Genomic DNA, 18,381 nt, shown 5'->3' with positions numbered 1-18,381 from the left:
GCAAGTGAAGTGCTATAAGGTAGGGCACGAACTTCTGAATTTTTTTCTCCTGAATTCCCATTGTTTTGGCCTTTAATAGCAAACTCCATTAGGATGTTAGTCCCTGTTAACGCCACCAAAAACTGGAAGAGATAAATGGACCCTTAGCAGCAGAAAAATTGCCTTCTGAAATAACCCTTTTCTGGAGCATCTGGCATTTCTGTGCTGTCCTTTTTCTAAGACAAAAAAATTGTGTGTTGGAATTGGACTGGGGACATTATCTAGTGATGATTAAGGAAAGTTATTACTAGAACAGTGCATGAAATGAAAGCTACTCGCTTTACCTAGGGAGCTCTTGAAAATAACCCTCTTTTTCTCCAGCAAATAGGCAAGGAGAAGAAAGACTCCAATAATGGATAGCATTACAAATCCTTTTTCATGTACTCTGCTTATCTAAATTGGCACATGACGCCTGCCCACCATCTCTCAGAAATTGAGAGAGGTCCTAACTCATCCATCAGGCCCCGCCTAACAGCCCAGGAGGCACTGGGAAGGATATTTCTCTTTCTCTGCTGCCCGTTTCTCACCCAACTGAATCAGCATTTCTAGGAGCTCAATTCCCATTCGGAAAGGTAATACCTCTAAAGATGGGGATGGCAGCATTTATGGAAATTCTAACCCATTAGCTGAGAGATAAGCAGGTGAAGGTTAGAGAGTTATTCCACAACGACCTACCCAAAGCTTTCTATGTTAAAAAAAATTAGATTTACGTTCACAAGTATACATACACATGAATTTCTACTTATATATGTAAAACTGAAATTTTACATATGCATACACAAAAATACACACATACACATATATACGTATGTATATGAATTACCTACACACACACACAGAGATACATATATATTCCTCCAGTTCTTCACTTACACTTGCTAAATTCTCTCCATGCAAAGCCTTAGGAAAAGACTTAGATATGAGGCCCTAATTTAAGCCCTGCATTTTTGGAGCTTTAAATCAGGGTTAAGTATCCTCTATGAATAGTCACTGAGCCAGGAAAGAAAGAAACAAATATAGACAGACAGATAGATTTGATGGATATAGAAACAGAGAGAGAGACTTGAAAAGCAAGTTAACCCAAATGATAACTTTAAATTAAAGCAGGATATCAAATCCTAGTCAACAAATAATAAGTTTAGATTCTATATTACGGCTACATGGAAGAGAGAAATAATGAGGAAAAGTAAACAGCATTCCAGAGATGGACATTTAAAAATCCTTTATAAAGCATGTATCAAGCACCTATACTCTACCAGGTGTTGTTCCAGGTGCCCAGGGTTTCTCCACCTCGGGGTTTCCTCTGACACTCGGAACCAGAGAGGCCTTTGCTGTGGGGGGCTGTGCATTACAGGACGGTTGGCAGAATCCCCAGCCTCTCCCCGCTAGATGCCAGCAGCACTTCTCAGGTTGTGCCAGCCCAAAACATCTCCGGACATTACCAGGTGACCTCAGGGAGGACACTGCCCTCAGCTGAGGCCGCTGCACTAGACACACAAAGACAGCACCTGCCTCCTAGTTGTGATTTTTGTCTTATGCGCCTTAAGAATCGTCATTTCTCAAACACTTGGCGCATCATCTGGTGGGAGGCTGTCAGACCTGCTCGTCTCCTGCTGGGCCACCACAGCGCCTGCCCCTCTGAGCTCTGACCTTGGGTGGGGGTGGGGGGTGGAGGCTGGAGAGAAGCCAGCTCCTTACTCTCAGTTATTGTTTCCTTTGTTTCCCATCACCTCCACTGACATTCTCATCTTTTAGAAAGCTTTTTCAGAGCAAAAAAAAAAACTCTAACATTTATCTCTTAACAGTATTTATGTCGTCCATAAATCAATATAAAAAAATAGAATATTAAAGTGAGAATTTTCAGAAATGCTCTATGTCAGTGAGCATCTCCTGGCAGAACTTTGTGATTCAAAGTAATTGGCACCAAGATGCTTCCTTATTATCCTACTTAACGGAGAGCTGGTTGTAATGAAGTGATAAAAAACATAAAGTGGGTGTGCCTGAGCTTCTATTTGATTTTCACAAACACATCGTGATGTGTCATTTGACTGCAGCCTCATATTCATGTAGCTTTCACCAAGGACTTGAAAACCTTCAAAAACATTCATTAGTAGATACTCTGAGAGGGTTAGCAGGGTTGCAACCTCATATTCTTACCATATTAAAGACATTCTTAAGAATTACATGACAGTACATCACCCACGGGCCCCTCTACAGAGGAAAACAGCTACAAATACCAGTGCATGTCAAACTCCCTGAGCTGCAATTGCCCAGGAAGACCAAGAGCTCTATCTTTGGTCCCCAGAAATAGGCAGGGGCAGAAACAGGAGGAAACTAGCATTTGCCAAGTTCTCACTATTTCTTTTATTTCTTATTAAGCCCTATGAAATAGTTAGCATTGCCCAGACCTCTAGGTGTTTAACTGCCCCAGGACTCACTCCTTGGAATCCTTGTCTTTCTAGGAAATCTTTTTCATTCCTATGGCTATAAATACCAACTCCCAAATTTATAACTTCAAACCCAAACTTCACTGAACCCCCAGCTTTTACATCTTACACACTGTCTTCTCCATATCGCCATCTGACCGTCTCAGGTATAACACATCCGCCACCAGTCTCCTTTCTTCTCCTTCCCGGATTACTGTTTGGCCAATTGCATTCACACTTTTCCACTTATTCAGGTCACAAACCCTGGAATCACCCTTAACATCTCTTTTTCTCACACCTTGTATGTAATCTATCAACAACTCCTGGCAGCTCTTCCTCTGAAATAGTTCCACAGTCCAGTCACTTCTCACCCTTGTACCAGCAAACACCCTGGATTAAGCCATTTCATCTGAATTATTGCAACAACCACGACCTCCATGTTTGCCCCATCCAGTCTATTCTCAGCACAGCGGCCAATGGACGTGTTTAAGTTTCCTGTCCCAGCATACTTCTCCCCTGCCCAGGATTCCCAGTGGCTCCTCAAAGGAAGGTAGAGGTAGCAGGAAAGTCAGAATTTTTAAACAAAAGCAACGAATAGGAGAATGGTCTGTCTGACCGTATCTTGGGCTTTTATTGGTGTGACGACAGCACAGGAATTCTGAGCTGCCAGATACATGACCATCTTAAAGAAGGAAGTCAAGAAAGCTGACAGTTATCTTAGCTGACACTAATCTCCTGAACAAGCTGCCGTATCTAAGCAGCCATCCTCCGAGGCAGCTGATTTTAGAGCTCAGAGTATTTGGCTGAGAAACTACATGCGCATCATGGCTGCCAAGGGCCAGCCTTACTAACTGGGTGGGTGCCAGTGGCTGTGTGTTTTTGTACAGGATAGAGGTCACAACGCCACACACTGGAATTAACTTGAATCTGACACGCAGCTCTACAATGGTCAAGATACCAGCTCAGAATGTTTGCGACAGTCCAGTTTCAAATGTCTGTTTCTGTCCCTACAAGTCAGCTCCCTTACACTTTTGTCAGGCCATGTGAGAAGTGGCCTGACAAATGGAAATATCATCTCTGTAACAGCAGCAGCTGAGGCCACTGGACTAGCTTTTGTCCATTTCTCACCTCTGCACTCTACTCACTATAATATGGCACAACTTTTAGGAAACCGTGAAATTTAAATGAAGTTGTCATTTGCAACGCTAGGATATGCTGGGATTTTAAGTGTTAAATAGCAATGACTTTTAAATCAAGTCTAATAATTATAATGTTACACAGTGTTGCTTGGCTAGAAAAATAAATATATGTTTCCTCCAAATTATTTATATGGAAACTTGTGTAAGAAAAATTGGCAATCTACCGAATAACAACAGATGGACCATTTCTTTTGGTCTAAGCTTAAACTTAAGTCTCTTTATAAAAGAAATTTCTCTATTTCATTTGGAAGTAACATTAGTCATTGCAATGAAGAAAATGGGACCAATGGTCAAACACTTTACCTAAGAATTCCCTTTGTCAAAAATAAAAAATAAAAAAACTTCAATCAAAAATGATTAAGTCAAAGTCAGTTATTAGGAATCTGCCATGTACTTCATGTAATGTTTGGTGTGATGCTCCGTTCTTAGAAAGTATCTGGACACTTACAGGCAATATTCCAAGGAAAGTTTATGTATGAGGAAGGTATATTTGAGAGCTCTGTACTTGTACTGTCTTCAGCAATAAAATGTGTATCTTTTTGTTGTCAGACTTGAGAAAGAGATCCAAGATCTCGAAAAGGCTGAACTGCAAATCTCAACCCATGAAGAGGCAATTTTAAAGAAACTAAAATCAGTTGAGAGGACAACAGAAGACATAATAAGGGTGAGCATTAGCCAAGTTTAAAACTATAATTTTAAAACTAATTTTCCCAAAATTAGTCCACATTATATGCCACATGGCATATAATTCTTCAAATAATTGAATTTATTTTTTAAGCTGTATTATCATAGAGAATTCTTTTTTCTTACAGTCGGTGAAAGTGGAAAGGGAAGAAACAACAGAAGGTATGTTTTTGAGCAATCTGTGCAATGTCTAACTAAGATACTTTTGGCTAAGTCCACTGAAATTTTTCCCATTGTTGTAAATATGTTCTAAATGTATTTTGAATAAATATTAATTTTACAGAGTCAATTGCAGACATCTATGCTAATATCCCTGACCTTCCAAAATCCTACGTACCTTCCAGATTAAGGAAGGAAAGAAATGAAGGAATAGAAGATGATGAACAAGACAGAAAAGGTAAATGAAAATTCTGTCTTCAGTGGTAGGTGCTCAAATTCAGATTTTACAATATCAAATGTTAGCAACTTGCTATGACATCTTATCCAGGGTACTCAATGGTCTGCAAAGTTCCATGAGGTACATGAGTCATTTGCACAAGTAGAGATAATGGGGTTACAATATTCATTCCATGCATTTTATTCCCCAGCAAACTAGGCAAGGACAGGGAAGATAAAATCCTCAAGAAGATGAGACGCTCTTAAAGCAAAGCCCCCTGCTCAAAAACATCTCTCTCAAAATATTCCATGTAGTAGACACTAGAATAAAAAGAAATGAAATGAATGAAATTAAAATATTCCCTTTGAGAAATCCACGCATTATTTACCCCCATGTGGGAATGATTTTCATAAAACTAACACTTCAAAGCCCCTGGGAAAATGAAGGCTTGTACAGGGGCAGAGAGGAAACCTTTGAATTTCAGAGTGAAAAGAGAAGCTATACTTAATCTAACGGAGCAGTCATTTATTCATTCAACAAATACTCAGTGAAGCCCTACTCTTGGCCAAGCTCAGTTCTCACATTAAGAATACAGTAGTCAATAAAATAGCAAAAATCTCTGCCCTCACAGGGTTGCCAGTTTAAGGGAGAAAATAGATTAAAAATTAGGTAAATAAATAAAATACATCATGGTAGGAAATGAAAATGCTGAAGAGAAGAATAAAGCAGAGAAGGCTGATAGGGCGAGTGTGGGTGAGTGTGCTGCAGTTTTAGCTGGGTAGCCGGCAAAGGCCAAGAAGCACTGGGCTGTGGAGAAGGATGGAATGCCAGATGCATTCAAAGAGGAAGGCAGGGGGACACAGTAGACCAAGCAGTGCCACGTTGTAATTTTGCCCAGAGTCTCATCAGCTTTACCCTGCCAGTTAAAATCCCAGCCGTAAGGAGCCTGCCAGGGCCGAGAAGCAGAGCTCAGCTTCCCCGAAGTCAACCAGTTCTCCCCAGGTCAGCTGTTTCAATGCAGCTGATATCGCTCTATTCTTAGCCCTTCTTCTCCTTGAAAATGGGAGTGAAAATGAAAAGAAACAAGGCCAAAGGAGAAGCATGTGATTCTAGACTTCTCCTTCCCTCTTCAATACCAGTTCCACATTTAAACAACGTCCCAGTTGTGAAAACTTTAGAGCACTCCTTTCTAATTTCAGCAGGCTGCTAGCCTGTGCAGCAAGGATGCAACGTAGTAGAATGTACAGGCCTTTTGCCTGTGGTCATGCACAGAACGACATAGTCCTCCTAACTGATAAAACAACCTAGTGGGGAGGGTATAGCTCAGTGGCAGAGTGTGTGCTCAGTATGCAGAAGTCCTGAGTTCAGTCCCCACTACCTCCTCCAAGAATAGATAAATAAATAAACCTACTTACCTACCCCCTAAATAAATAAATAAAATAAAAGATCTGACTCCTCCCCCTCAGCAAGGTAAAAAAGTACAAATCTGTTGTGTTAGATTTATTAATTAGAAAGAAGATATCTTTTGGTTCCCCAATGAAAATCTGTACTGTTAGGAACCATCTGTTTCTCTTCTCCAATCAGTTTCTCTTCTTCAGTCCTTCCTACTGGAGTTTTTCAGTAATTTCATACATCCTTACAAAAAAAACTCATGTCATTAAAGCATTAGTCATTATATAATTAATGAGTAAAATCTGAAATTAAGAAAAAAGACATCTCATAAAAGACCATCAAGGGTATATACTTAATATAAAAATAAACACTGAAGGCAAGACACTTTACAAGAGAAAAAGTTGACTAAATCAAGGATCGAATTTGTCTCTCAACAGCTTTGTATGCCATGGAAATCAAAGTTGAAAAAGACTTGAAAACTGGAGAAAGTACAGTCCTGTCTTCAATACCTCTCCCATCAGATGACTTTAAAGGTACAGGGATAAAAGTTTATGACGACGGGCAGAAGTCAGTATATGCAGTAAGCTCTAACCACGGCGCAGCCTACAACGGCACCAATGGCCTGGCACCAGTCGAAGTAGAGGAACTTCTAAGACAAGCTTCAGAGAGAAATTCTAAATCCCCAACAGAGTACCATGAGCCTGTGTATGCCAATCCATTTTGCAGACCGACGACTCCACAGAGAGAGAAGGTAACTCCTGGACCAAACTTCCAAGAAAGGATTAAGATTAAAGCTAATGGACTGAGTAATGATATGAATGGGTCCATACACAACATGGACAATGGACTTTCAGAGGAGAGGGGCAACAGCTTCAATCACATCAGTCCCATTCAGCCAATACCTCATCCCCGATCAATGACTCACCAAGCAAAGGAGATGCCCCATAGCCTACAAAAGAGGATGACAGCTCCTTGGGAAGAATCAAATGTGATGCAGGACCAGTATGCTCCATCTCCAAAGGCAGGACTGAGTCCCAGCAAGGGCCTCTCTGGGAAGTCAGAACACCAGGGTTCTTCTCCTCCTTGCCAGGAGGATGAGGAAGATGTTAGATATAAGATTGTTCACTCCCTGCCCTCTGACATAGATGAGACAGAGCCCGTGACCATGATTTTCATGGGGTACCAGCAGGCAGAAGACAATGAGGAAGAGAAGAAGCTTCTGACGGGGTACGACGGGATCATCCACGCTGAGCTGGTTGTGATTGACGATGAGGAGGAAGAGGCTGAAGGAGAAGCTGAGAACCCATCCTACCATGCCAGACCTCCTCCTAGTCAGGTCTTCCAGCCTGCCAGACCAACACCACTGCCGAGAAAGAGGTCAGAAGTTAATCCCCGTGAAAACACAAACCATAAATCTCCCCACAAAAACTCCATATCCCTGAAAGAGCAAGAGGAAAGCTTAGGCAACCCTGTCCACCATTCTCCGCTTGACGTTCAGATGGCAGGAGACGGCACTGAGGATCCATCTTTAACAGGTAACAAAAATGGCAAGGCTTGCCACTGCTGTTTACTCATGTGACAATCTTCTGTTTGTGTTGTTACCAAACCCTCTTGCTTTCAGCTTTTTTGGACCACCTCAGAGCCTAATACATGCTAAGATTTTTTTTTAATTAATGCTTATGTGATTTATTACCATCATAAGTAAAGTGATTGTCACTTCAAAAGATAAAGAAAGTGAAAAAAATGTGCTCCCTTCTTCGGATATTGCATTGACTGACCTTAGTGGCTTGAAATGCTTCTTCTGTCGTGGTGTGTTCTGTGTGTGAATGTATCTGGATCACTCTCCCATTGGAGCGTCAGTACCAGATCTCTCCCCATGAGAATCTGATGCTAGCCTTTTGTGTGTGCTTCTCTGTGGTTTTAGACTTCCTACATAAGTTAACAAATTGCCTTAATTTTGCAAGAAAAAATAAGACAAATTTTATTTTCAGTGTGATATTTTGTTACTTTGCTATATCTTGTTTCTCTATACTTTCATAATTTTATTAACTTAATTTCCTTAATTTTTCTACCTTTTAAAATAGAATATCAGTTTGTCTTACATTATCTATAAGATTTAACTTCACATAATCTTCCCTAACTTAGAAAATTTATTTTTTTATTTTCTAAATAGTGGCATCCCATATATTCTCATTGTCTGTAAAGTTTTACAGCTATGTAGCTTTTTTAGCATTGACTAGAAGATAATACTTTTTTCTACGAAGGTGATAGCTCACCAGTTTAGATTCCTTGCTATCACTTGAATACTGTATTCTACTTATTTATAAACAATAAATACAAATATGATAAAAATCAATTATAATAGCTACACTTACCATGGCTAAAGACATTAAGTCAAACTACCCAGACACAGGTACTGGATGTGTGAAAGCAAGAGTAATTTTAAATGTTTTAATGGAAGAATTTTCATTAAAAAGCAGTAACTGTTAAGTCCCAGCTAATCCAGCAATCAAGGAACCTGCTAATGCTTCAGAACTGTGGTAGTAACTGCACCGCTCAGGAAGGTTTCTTCCTCTGAAACCCAGAAACCCAGTCTTGGGTTCCCAGTAATACAATGAAATGGACCTCTTCCATTTTTCTAAGTAGTTAAATTAGGCATATCCATTGTAAATGTAATTATCTGAAGAATTTCTAACCTCTTGATAAGTGTACACTTGTATTATCCTCCTAAATTAGAGTGGAGTGGTATGTCCCCACAATGGAAACCTGCTAAAACTTAAAAGTTCTGTTCTCTTTTGACAATGAGCTTTGTTTGCCAGTCAAACTTTGCATCTTAAGTTCATTTTTTATACAATGACACAGGAGACCTAGGGAAAAAAATGAACATTCTATTTATGGTCAAGACATTACCCAATGTAAAACCTCCCATTTTTTAAATCTGAATGTTAGCCAGCTCCTCCTGAACACCCTTATTCCTTCTCCCCTACCCAAGTGAACACATGTATCCCATAGAAAAAGACAGGAAGTGACTAATGTTTCCAGACAACACTAATCATGCTACTGAACTAAAATAATGAAAACAGGAAGACTTTTTCCAAAGTAACAATACAAAGTTTTGTACTATCAATCAAAGCATCTTATAAACAGAATGCTCCAAATTCCTTGCCTTCTGTCATGATATTGTTTTACATTCCTGTTTTCCAATTCAGCATATAGATTAAGGAGCTAATAGTTTTAATGGGTTTTAAAAATAACCCTCAGGGGTTGACATATGCATAGAATATACAGCATATGCCCTCAGGGGACATCCATATGCATAGAATATACAGCAACCTATGCATTTCAGTTTCACAAGCACCAAATGGGTTGAGCTTCTCCCTCAACGTCCCCCCACAAAAAAATACGTATTAGTACTTGAAAATCCACCTTTCAGTCAATTATTTTATTTATGGTTTAGGTACCCTACTAAATAAAAATATTTCTGGTAAGCGTAATAGTTAAGAATTGTTAGTCTCTTTTTTTTTTTAGTATAAATGTCGTTATCAGAGCCTTATCTAAGAGCAACTTTTAACTCAGAAAAGAGCATGAAGGAGGAAGAAAGATGGGAAAAGGTGGAGTCTGGAGATCCCAAAGACCAGATTTTTTTAGTTAAAACTTTGAATAGGATAAGACATGATGAGAAAATGTAGGCAAAGTTATGTCCATTTGCTAATGTAAATAGAACAGGGACATGTTCTAAGTATCTGGCTCGATGTCCATCACTGAGTAGCCCCAGTAAGCTTTTACAGGGACTCCACTACCATCCCACCAACTAGACAGCTGGCTTCCTTTGGGAGTCCTCACCAACCTACTTTTGTACTTCTTCTAGCTCTGTTATAGATGTCTGTGACATTTCAGGGTGAAGGGGTAGGGAACCTCAGCTTCATGGGACTCACAAGCTATTGGTGCCAAAATTGCCAACCTGTGGCAACCATTAGGAGCCAAGGGATATGGAGAGTAAGGAAGCAAGCTCTCTTCCATACAGTTCAACCGGCCAAAACTATGTGTCTGGATTGCTATGAGAAGAGGAGGCAGAGATCGGAGAAGAGCAGAAAGAAGAAGGATAAAGGAGAGCGGATGACCCAGGTTTTTGGCTGCTACAACTGAGGGCCTCCCCATTGCCAACATGCTCTGGCCCTACATATCTACTTGGAACTCACGTCGTCTACCTACCATAGGCCTGAGAAAGGAATAGCAGACCCTAACAGTCTAGAATGCCTTGTCCTCCCTTAAAGAATGAGACAGTGAGTTACTGGATTACCCCACTACTGAGGATGCAGACATCCAAGATGTCCTTTAAGAACTTCATTGAATGTCCACAGCACACTGGGCATGTGTGATTTACTGAATCTAAGTTGAGGAGTAATTGTAGGGAGGAGGACTTTGCCCTTGCCTGAACAGAGACCTTTAAAAAGCCCCTTAAAATGAAATTTGCCCCCTGCTCTCTTTTCTGGTATGGGCAAGGTAGAGGTCCAAAAATCCAAGAGTCAAAACTATAAAGTCTTGCCTTCTGCCTTCAGTTGACCTCTTGCTATGGAAGTACAGTCCTCTCCTCAGGTTTCACCATCCAACATCTCCCAGCAGTCAAGACCATCCTCCTGGCTACAGAGCAAAGGAAATTCTCTAAGCTAATCATAAATTCAAGACAATATTCTTGATCCTGCCATGAGAAATAATCATTTCCTTTAAGGTTCCAAGGGAAATAATGCTCTTTGACTTCATTTAAACAAAAACATTTCGTATAAGTAGAATGACAATAAAAATAACCATTGTCTTGTTACCCTAGTAGAGCCCCATCCTTTCTCATATTTGTGGAAAAGAGCTTCTTAGAGTTAGGGTCATTTCATTTGTTAATACACAACTAATCTACGGCTGTGAAATGAGAGAACACGCTTCCCTTCTTATTTTTTATTAAACAAAATGTTGTAAACAGGGTAATAGCTGGTTCTTGGGCCATATCACACATGAGTGTAATGATCAATGCCTTGAAAGAATCTCTCTGCTTTTGGAACATGACTGAGGCAGCTATGTATGCTCTGAGGTCCTAAATATTAAGGGCATGATACCAGAACATCAGGGGAGTGCTATGAATTTTAAATCTACGTTTTTAAATAGTTTCTACATCCAATATATCATTAGCAGTGAAATATGTTAAAAAGATAAATTTGCCACTTGAAAGTACTTATATCTTGACAAAGACATTTTATAATTACTCCAGCTCTTCATTACTGGCTCACATTGTTTCATTATGAAGAAATTTGTTCTTACCATTCTATATCTAAGGATAAAGCCCCTTCGGATAACCAAGTTTGATGAGTTAAAAGATAAACCAGCCATCATGAATTAGGGTTTATGTCAATGCTTTTTTTTCTTTAGTAGTTCATAACCGAGAAAAATGCACGAAACACAGTCATTGACCCATAGCTGTTTATCTATGGCTAATAATGATATTGTGCACTAATCCTGTATTTACTCAATGTATGCTGTGTTTGCTCTGTTGATTTTTATAGAAATGGGTTCCTTCTAGCTCTGAGGCTGCTTCTGCCCTAAGTTAACCATAGCTTCTTATCTCTACTATCTTTTTATGCTACTAAAACAATGCTCACATTGTTGGATAAAATCATCTGAGGTATGTTTCAAACTTTCCTGCAATCTATGAAATGGTCATTTACAGTGAAAAATAAACCTTTTTTTTTATAACTCTCTCTGTTTTTCCTTTAATTTGCAGCTTTAAGGATGAGAATGGCAAAGCTGGGGAAAAAAGTTATCTGAGAGGTGTACCATCTACATAAACATCCTTGGAAGAAACTAAGAAATGTTTGCAAATTTCTCTTCTGGATATTTTGTTTCTTTTTCCTGAGACACACAAAAAGTATAATTATACCCATATTAAGCCATGTGAATAAGAAGTAGTCATTATTTGTTTAAAAAAATCCAAAAAAAGCTAGGGAGAACAAATGCTTAAATTTTCCTTTTACTTGATATGATTCAGCGGGGAGGGGGAAACCAGGATGTTTTTATTGTATTGATACCAAAGCATTTCTAATAAGAGCTTGTTAAATTTAAAAATAAAGTTATTTAAAATAGCCTGACTATATTTTATTAACTGATGTTGTAATTTTGCTAATACAAAGATCATAGGAAGCCACTGTATCTCATCACAAAAAATATTCATCTTCAACTCTGACAAGTAACCATGCCATACGAAGTCAACAAGGCTTTAAGACAACCACATCCTCCAGCTAAGGATCAGTTCAGTTGATTTGACAGAGACTTAAAACTCTTTGCATACATTTTAAAGGTGCATGCAATAATTATCCTTATATCTGGGGACTGGATTGGGATGATCTTGATAGTGTACATGATTTACAGATAATAACCGACATTCTTCTTGGAATATCATCTTTTCTTACATTCAGTGAAATGTGAATCCCAGAGTGCAATGACTGTGACCTAAGGCTATTGGATGGAGGAATTCCCAAATTCTCAACACTATCCTGGTCTAATGTTTGACCAATTCCTGTAAACAAGTTGGAATCCTAACATTAAACTTAATAAGAAGATGTACAACATTTCATTCCTAAGTATTCTCGCCAGGATGTTAAATCATGATTTGTACTGCCCTCCACCCAGCACTCTCACAACCCACTCCTACACATCTTCCCCTGGGTCACGCCAGCACAAATTTCCCAGGTCCTGCCAAGTCTTTCAGTGCACAGTCTGTTTCCTCACAGGGAAAAAACTGAATTTCCCTGGTGAGGCTAAGATGAGATTATCTTAGCTACTGGTGTGGAGGCAACGCAGAGATAAAAGCAGCAGCTCCTGATGAGGACAAGCATTTACCTGGGAAGCGTCAGCCTCAGAAGAGTTGTCTGCAGAGGGCAGTTGTCCTTACGAGGAAAGAGCTCCTCAGCTAGCCTGAAATGTTCTGGGTAATCTGGAGGGTCAAATTTCAGAGAAGCTTTCACACAACACCCCTATCCCAGGTGCTAGGGTCCCATCCCTTCCCTATCATGCTTCTGACTTTAGCTTAAGTGACTTGTCAAGTCTGCACGTTCTTCTGTAGCTCTGCCACCCTTGTGATTAAGTCATTGTTCTTGGTTTGGGGTTTTGTACACAAAAGTTTATTAGAACACTGTCTGGCATCTAGTAAGTGATCAATGAACAAATGAGTGAATAAATGGTTCAGAAGGGAAAAGATGCAGTCCGTAAGGGCCAGCTGCGTAACACCAGCTGGGCTCAGGCAACGTGAGCCAGAAACTGGCTGGCAGATCATCTAGCCACTTACCATGGGGCATGGACCAGGGCTTGTATGTGGCAGTAGTCCGGCGTGGCCAGAAGGTGTAGGAGGCTGGAGACGTCTTTTGCCTAGGGGTGAAGATGGAGCTGCTGCAGAACTAGCTGCCAGGTAGGCAGAGTGGGCCTGAGTGCAAAGCTGGAGCTGGTCAGTCAGGGCTGCTGAGGTGCGACAGGACCATCCACACACCCATCCACTGGCTCCTGTGCTCAGTGAAAAGGAAGGAAAGTTGGAGAATGGAAGTGAAGTGCCTCTTGCCACTACTGCCTTGTGACATCCTTCTAGTACCATTTATGGCAAAGCCTAACACTGCATCAGATGCCAAAGGAGAAATGTTTACATCACAAAGCAGGGCAAAGAAGGGTGGATTTGGAGATGAAGGATTAAATGATGAAGATAAAGATGAAGCATTAAGCTGGCACAGTTCACCGGTTTTCTACTCAGCTTCCATATTTATCCTTCTACATACATTTGATGGTTCAAGCAACTAAAAAACAACTGATTTCATCTAATAAGATGCAGGTATCCTTTATACACTGTCTCACCTTCTCCCCAGAATGAGAAGACACACATTCCTGAGCCACTGTATCCACTGCTAACTGTATGCAACATTATTTTACAGAGCAGTTGTAGATTAAAAGAAAAATCCAGAAGATTATACAAAGTTTCCATATTATTAACACTCACTTCCCCTGTTATTAACATCTTATGTTAGTGTGCTACATTTGTTATAATTAATGAGCCAATAGTGATATACTATTAACATTATACATTATTATTATATAAGGTCTCATAGTTCATTCAGATTCCTTAGTTTTTACCTAATGTCCTCTTTTCTATTCCAGGATCCCATATACAAAACCACATTACTTTAGTTGTCACACGTCCTTAGGCTCCTCTTTGCTGTAAGAATGCTTCAGATTTTCCTGTTTTTGACAAGCTTGACAGTTTTGAAAATTACTGGTCAGGTATTATGTAGGATGTCTCTCTATTGCAAATTGTCTGATATTTCTTTCATGATTAGACTGAGGTCATAAGTTTGGGGAAGGAAGACCAAAGAGTTAAAATGCTATTTTCATCACATCATATCAAGGGTATGGTTTATCGCTGTTAATGTTGACCTTGGTAACTGGCTGACAGTTTTGTCAGGTTGCTTCACTGTAAAATTACTCTTTTTCCCTCTTCTTATATATATTGTCTGCTTTGGAAGGAAGTCACATTGCACAGCCCACACTTTAGGAGTAGGAAGTTAAGCTCACTCTCCTTGAGGACAGACTACAAATTCTTCTGCACAGATTTGTCTGTTCTCCCCCATTTGTTTATTTATTCAATCAGATTTAAATCAGTATGGATGTTTACACTACACTTGAGTTATAACCCAGTACAACTCATTGCTCAAATTGTTCCAGCTTTGGCCGCTGGAAGCTCTTCCAGTTGGTTCCCAAGCGCCTTTGACATACACTATAAATGTTTTGAATGTGAGATGTCTTTTCATTTTATCCGATCTTCAGTTTCTTTCAATAATGTTTTGTAGTTTCAGTATACAAGTCTTGCATTTCCTTAATTTTTTTTCTATTTTATTCCTTTTGATGATTGTGCATGAAATTGTTTTCTTAATTTCACTTTCAAATTGTTTATTGTTAGTGTTTAGAAATGCAGTTGATTTTTCTGCATATTGATTTTGCCCCCTGCTGCCTTGCTCAACTTGTTCATTTCTTCTAGTAGTAGTTTCCTGGACTCCTTAGGATTTTCCATATATAGGATTATGCCATTTGTGAAAAGTGATGGTTTTACTTCTTCCTTTACAATCTGTTTGCCGTTTATTTCTTTTTCTCACCTACTTGCCCTTGCTAAAACCTCCAATATAATGTTGATGCAAAGTCAATAAAGTGAGGACACTCTTGTCTTGTTTCTGATCATAACAGAAAAGTGTGCACTCATGATGCTAGCTGTTGGTTTTTCCTAGATGGGTTTATCAGGTTGAGGAAATCCCCTCCTGTTCCACATTTGTTGAGTGTTTTTACCATGAATGGGTGCCTCTCTTTAATTCTGTCAACTTTTTTTCATGTATTTTGAACTCTGTTATTAGGCACATACATAATTATCACTGTAATGTATTTCTAATAAATTAATGCTTTAATCAATTCAGAAGGATGTCTCCATCTCTGATAATACTCTTTTGCTAGAAATGGAATTTATCTAGTATAAATACAGATATTTTGCCTTCTCATGCTTATTATTTCATGCTATACCTTTTTCCATTCATTTATTTATAATCTATCTGGGTTTTACATTTTTATCCATCTGGCATTCTCTGCCTTTCAATTGGAGTATTTAGTCCATGAATGTTTAATGTAATTGTTATTATGGCTAAGTTTTGGCCTACTATTTTATTTGTTCTCTCTTTATCCCCTCTGGTTTTTTGCTCCTTTATTTTTCCTTTGTTGCCTTTTTAATTAAATTATTAAAATAATTTTAGAATTCCACATTATTTTTTTTACTGGCTTTTTATATATGTCTTGCTTTTTTCCCTATAGGAATTAAAATATACATCTCTAACTTTTTACATTAAAACTTAGAACTTTTCACTTAGAACTAACATTGCATAACTTTATTTAAAATGTAGACATCTTTCAACTCTACAAGTCCATTATCTCTTGCCATCCTTTATGCTAATTTGTTATAGGTACTATATCTGCATATATTATAAAATCCACAAAACAATGTAGACTCTTTTTTTTCTTTAAATAGATATTTATTATAAAGAATTTAAGTCAGAGAAGTCCAGAAAGGGCTTTTTATTTACCAGTTATTTACCTTTTTTCAGTGCTCATCATTCCTTCCCCCAGATCCAGGTTCCCAATAATATCATTTCTCTCCAGCCTAAAGAACTTTCTTTTGCATCCAGTATGGCAAATATGCTAGCAACAAATTCTCTTAGATGTCTTTCACCCAAAAATATTTTCATTTTTGTTCTTATTCTTGAAGGATATTTTTTCTGCATGTGGAATTCTTTTTCACTTTTTTTTTTTCTCTTTTTCAGATGTTTTACCACTCTGTCTGGCCTCCATAGATTCCTATGGAAAGTCAGATGTTAACCAAATCATCGTTCCCCTCTCTAGAATGCTTAATTTTTCTCTATCTTCTTTCAAGACTTGATCTGTATTTTTGGTTTTCAAGACCTTAACTATGATTGTATAAGCATGACTGTTCATTCCCTGCTTGAGTTTCCCCGTGTCATGAATTAGTAAAGTTAGGCCTTTAAGCAAATCTTGGGATTTTCCAGTCATTCTTTCCTCAGTTTCTCCTCTCCTTCTAAAGTAATACCTAAAGATGCTATCATTTAACAAGTCCTAAGAATGCATTCAATTCTTTCCCAAAATTTTTTTTCTTCTGTTACAGCATTAGATAATTTCCATTCATCAGATAGATGCTAAGTATCAATCTAGTATCAACGGAGATACCAAGATCATTGGCTCTTTTTTCTGTCATCTCCATTCTGATATTAATTCTCTCCATGAACTCTTTCACATATTTTATTCTTTTCAGCTTTCCAATCTCCATATGGTCCTCTTGCATTGTTTCAATCTCTATGCATTTTTATTTATAGCAAGCAAATTTCTTTTTACATAATTGAGAACAGTTATAATACATGCTTTAAAATCCTTACCTCCTGAATCTAACCATCTAAGAAATCTCAAAGTTTGGTCTCCCTTGATTGGTTGACAACTATGGCCCAAGGGCCAAATCAACCCCACAGCTTGTTTCTGTATGGCCCACAAGCTAAAAATGATTTTGCACATTTTTGAAGGGTTATTTAAAAAAAAAAAGCCTATGCTACAGAGACCATATGTGATCCACAAAACCTAAAATATTTCCTATCAGGTCCCTTAAAGAAAAGGTTAGCTAATCCTTGCTTTGGAGAATGGGCTAGAGTTTTTTGAATCTTCTTAAATCAGGTAATTTTGAATTGTCATCTGTACATCATAAAATACTGAATTCTCGTATTTTTCTCCAATGAATGTTGCTTCTTTTGTTTCAGCAGGCAGTTAATTGAGTTGGACTGCAAACTCCACTTCTTGTGTCACAGCTCCAACCTCACGTCATCTTTTTGGTTTGGTCTAGCTGCTTTGTGTCTGTTTCATGCATGTGAACATATTCAGGGGTCAACCAGACCTGTGGGCAAACAGGATTTGGGATGCCCTCTCTGGTGTTTTCCTTTCCAAGAAAGGAACTCCCCTCCCTTCACCCCACTCCCTACAGCTGCAGCTGGCCCAGCCATCAGTCATCTGGATTTATGTGCCAGGAACACTGCAGATCCCCTGCCACCCAGCACCACACACACAGTTGACTTCAACTGTTCTGAAGCAAAAAACAGTGAAAATCTGGAACTCCAAACAATTTTCCTCCTCTGAGTGTGGACACATCATCCAGATCTTCCTGTTTCTCTTCATTCTCTGGGGCTTCAGGCAGCTGCCTTTTGAAATTTACTCTAGTTTTTCAAAGGAGATTCTATTTGGCAGGATCTTAGCCATTACTGGCAGTGGAAATCACAAATTTAGAATGTTCAGGAAATTCTTCTTCCCAAAGCTTGATTACCATATCTCAGTGTCTGATTGGGAATCAAAAAACTTCTTTAGTCCTTACGAGAAACCCAGAGTACAGTACAGTTTCTTTTATACACAAATAAGATATCACATGAAGAAGATACACTTCTAAAGATACGCTCTAGGAACTCCCTCATCTCTAAACCAGAGCTGTAAGACCAGGCATAATATAAAATCACATTAACTCTTTGATAACGAAACAAGAAATTAAGCTGATACCAAGTTTAGGGCAAGAAAGAAAGAAGCAGAATGAGGACAAGGACAGTGTGTTTCCCAACCTGATTGGACAAGAGCTTAGACGAATCCTTCCTTTCATTCCCAT

General features: G+C 38.8%; 2 protein-coding genes across 2 annotated transcripts in view; one reads left to right on the top strand and one right to left on the bottom strand.

Annotated features, from left to right (window-relative positions):
• PALMD (palmdelphin) overlaps positions 1-12,241 on the top strand; it is a 44,135-nt gene extending 31,894 nt beyond the window's left edge. The window contains exons 4-8 of the mRNA XM_006197352.4: positions 4,214-4,328; positions 4,477-4,510; positions 4,632-4,745; positions 6,554-7,651; positions 11,884-12,241. Coding sequence (XP_006197414.1) covers positions 4,214-4,328; positions 4,477-4,510; positions 4,632-4,745; positions 6,554-7,651; positions 11,884-11,927 — 1,405 coding nt within the window. The 3' untranslated portion in view covers positions 11,928-12,241. The remainder of the gene's footprint in view (positions 1-4,213; positions 4,329-4,476; positions 4,511-4,631; positions 4,746-6,553; positions 7,652-11,883) is intronic.
• A 150-nt stretch (positions 12,242-12,391) lies between these two features.
• Positions 12,392-18,381, bottom strand: part of FRRS1 (ferric chelate reductase 1) — a 47,693-nt gene continuing 41,703 nt past the window's right edge. Inside the window, exon 16 of the mRNA XM_072968147.1 lies at positions 12,392-13,655. Within this exon, the coding sequence (XP_072824248.1) occupies positions 13,605-13,655 (51 nt within the window). The 3' untranslated portion in view covers positions 12,392-13,604. The remainder of the gene's footprint in view (positions 13,656-18,381) is intronic.

Source organism: Vicugna pacos, chromosome 9 (genome assembly GCF_048564905.1).
Source record: "Vicugna pacos chromosome 9, VicPac4, whole genome shotgun sequence".
Taxonomy (NCBI): domain Eukaryota; kingdom Metazoa; phylum Chordata; class Mammalia; order Artiodactyla; family Camelidae; genus Vicugna; species Vicugna pacos.
Note: the sequence above shows the minus strand (reverse complement) of the source record. Positions and strands in the feature narration are given on the sequence as shown.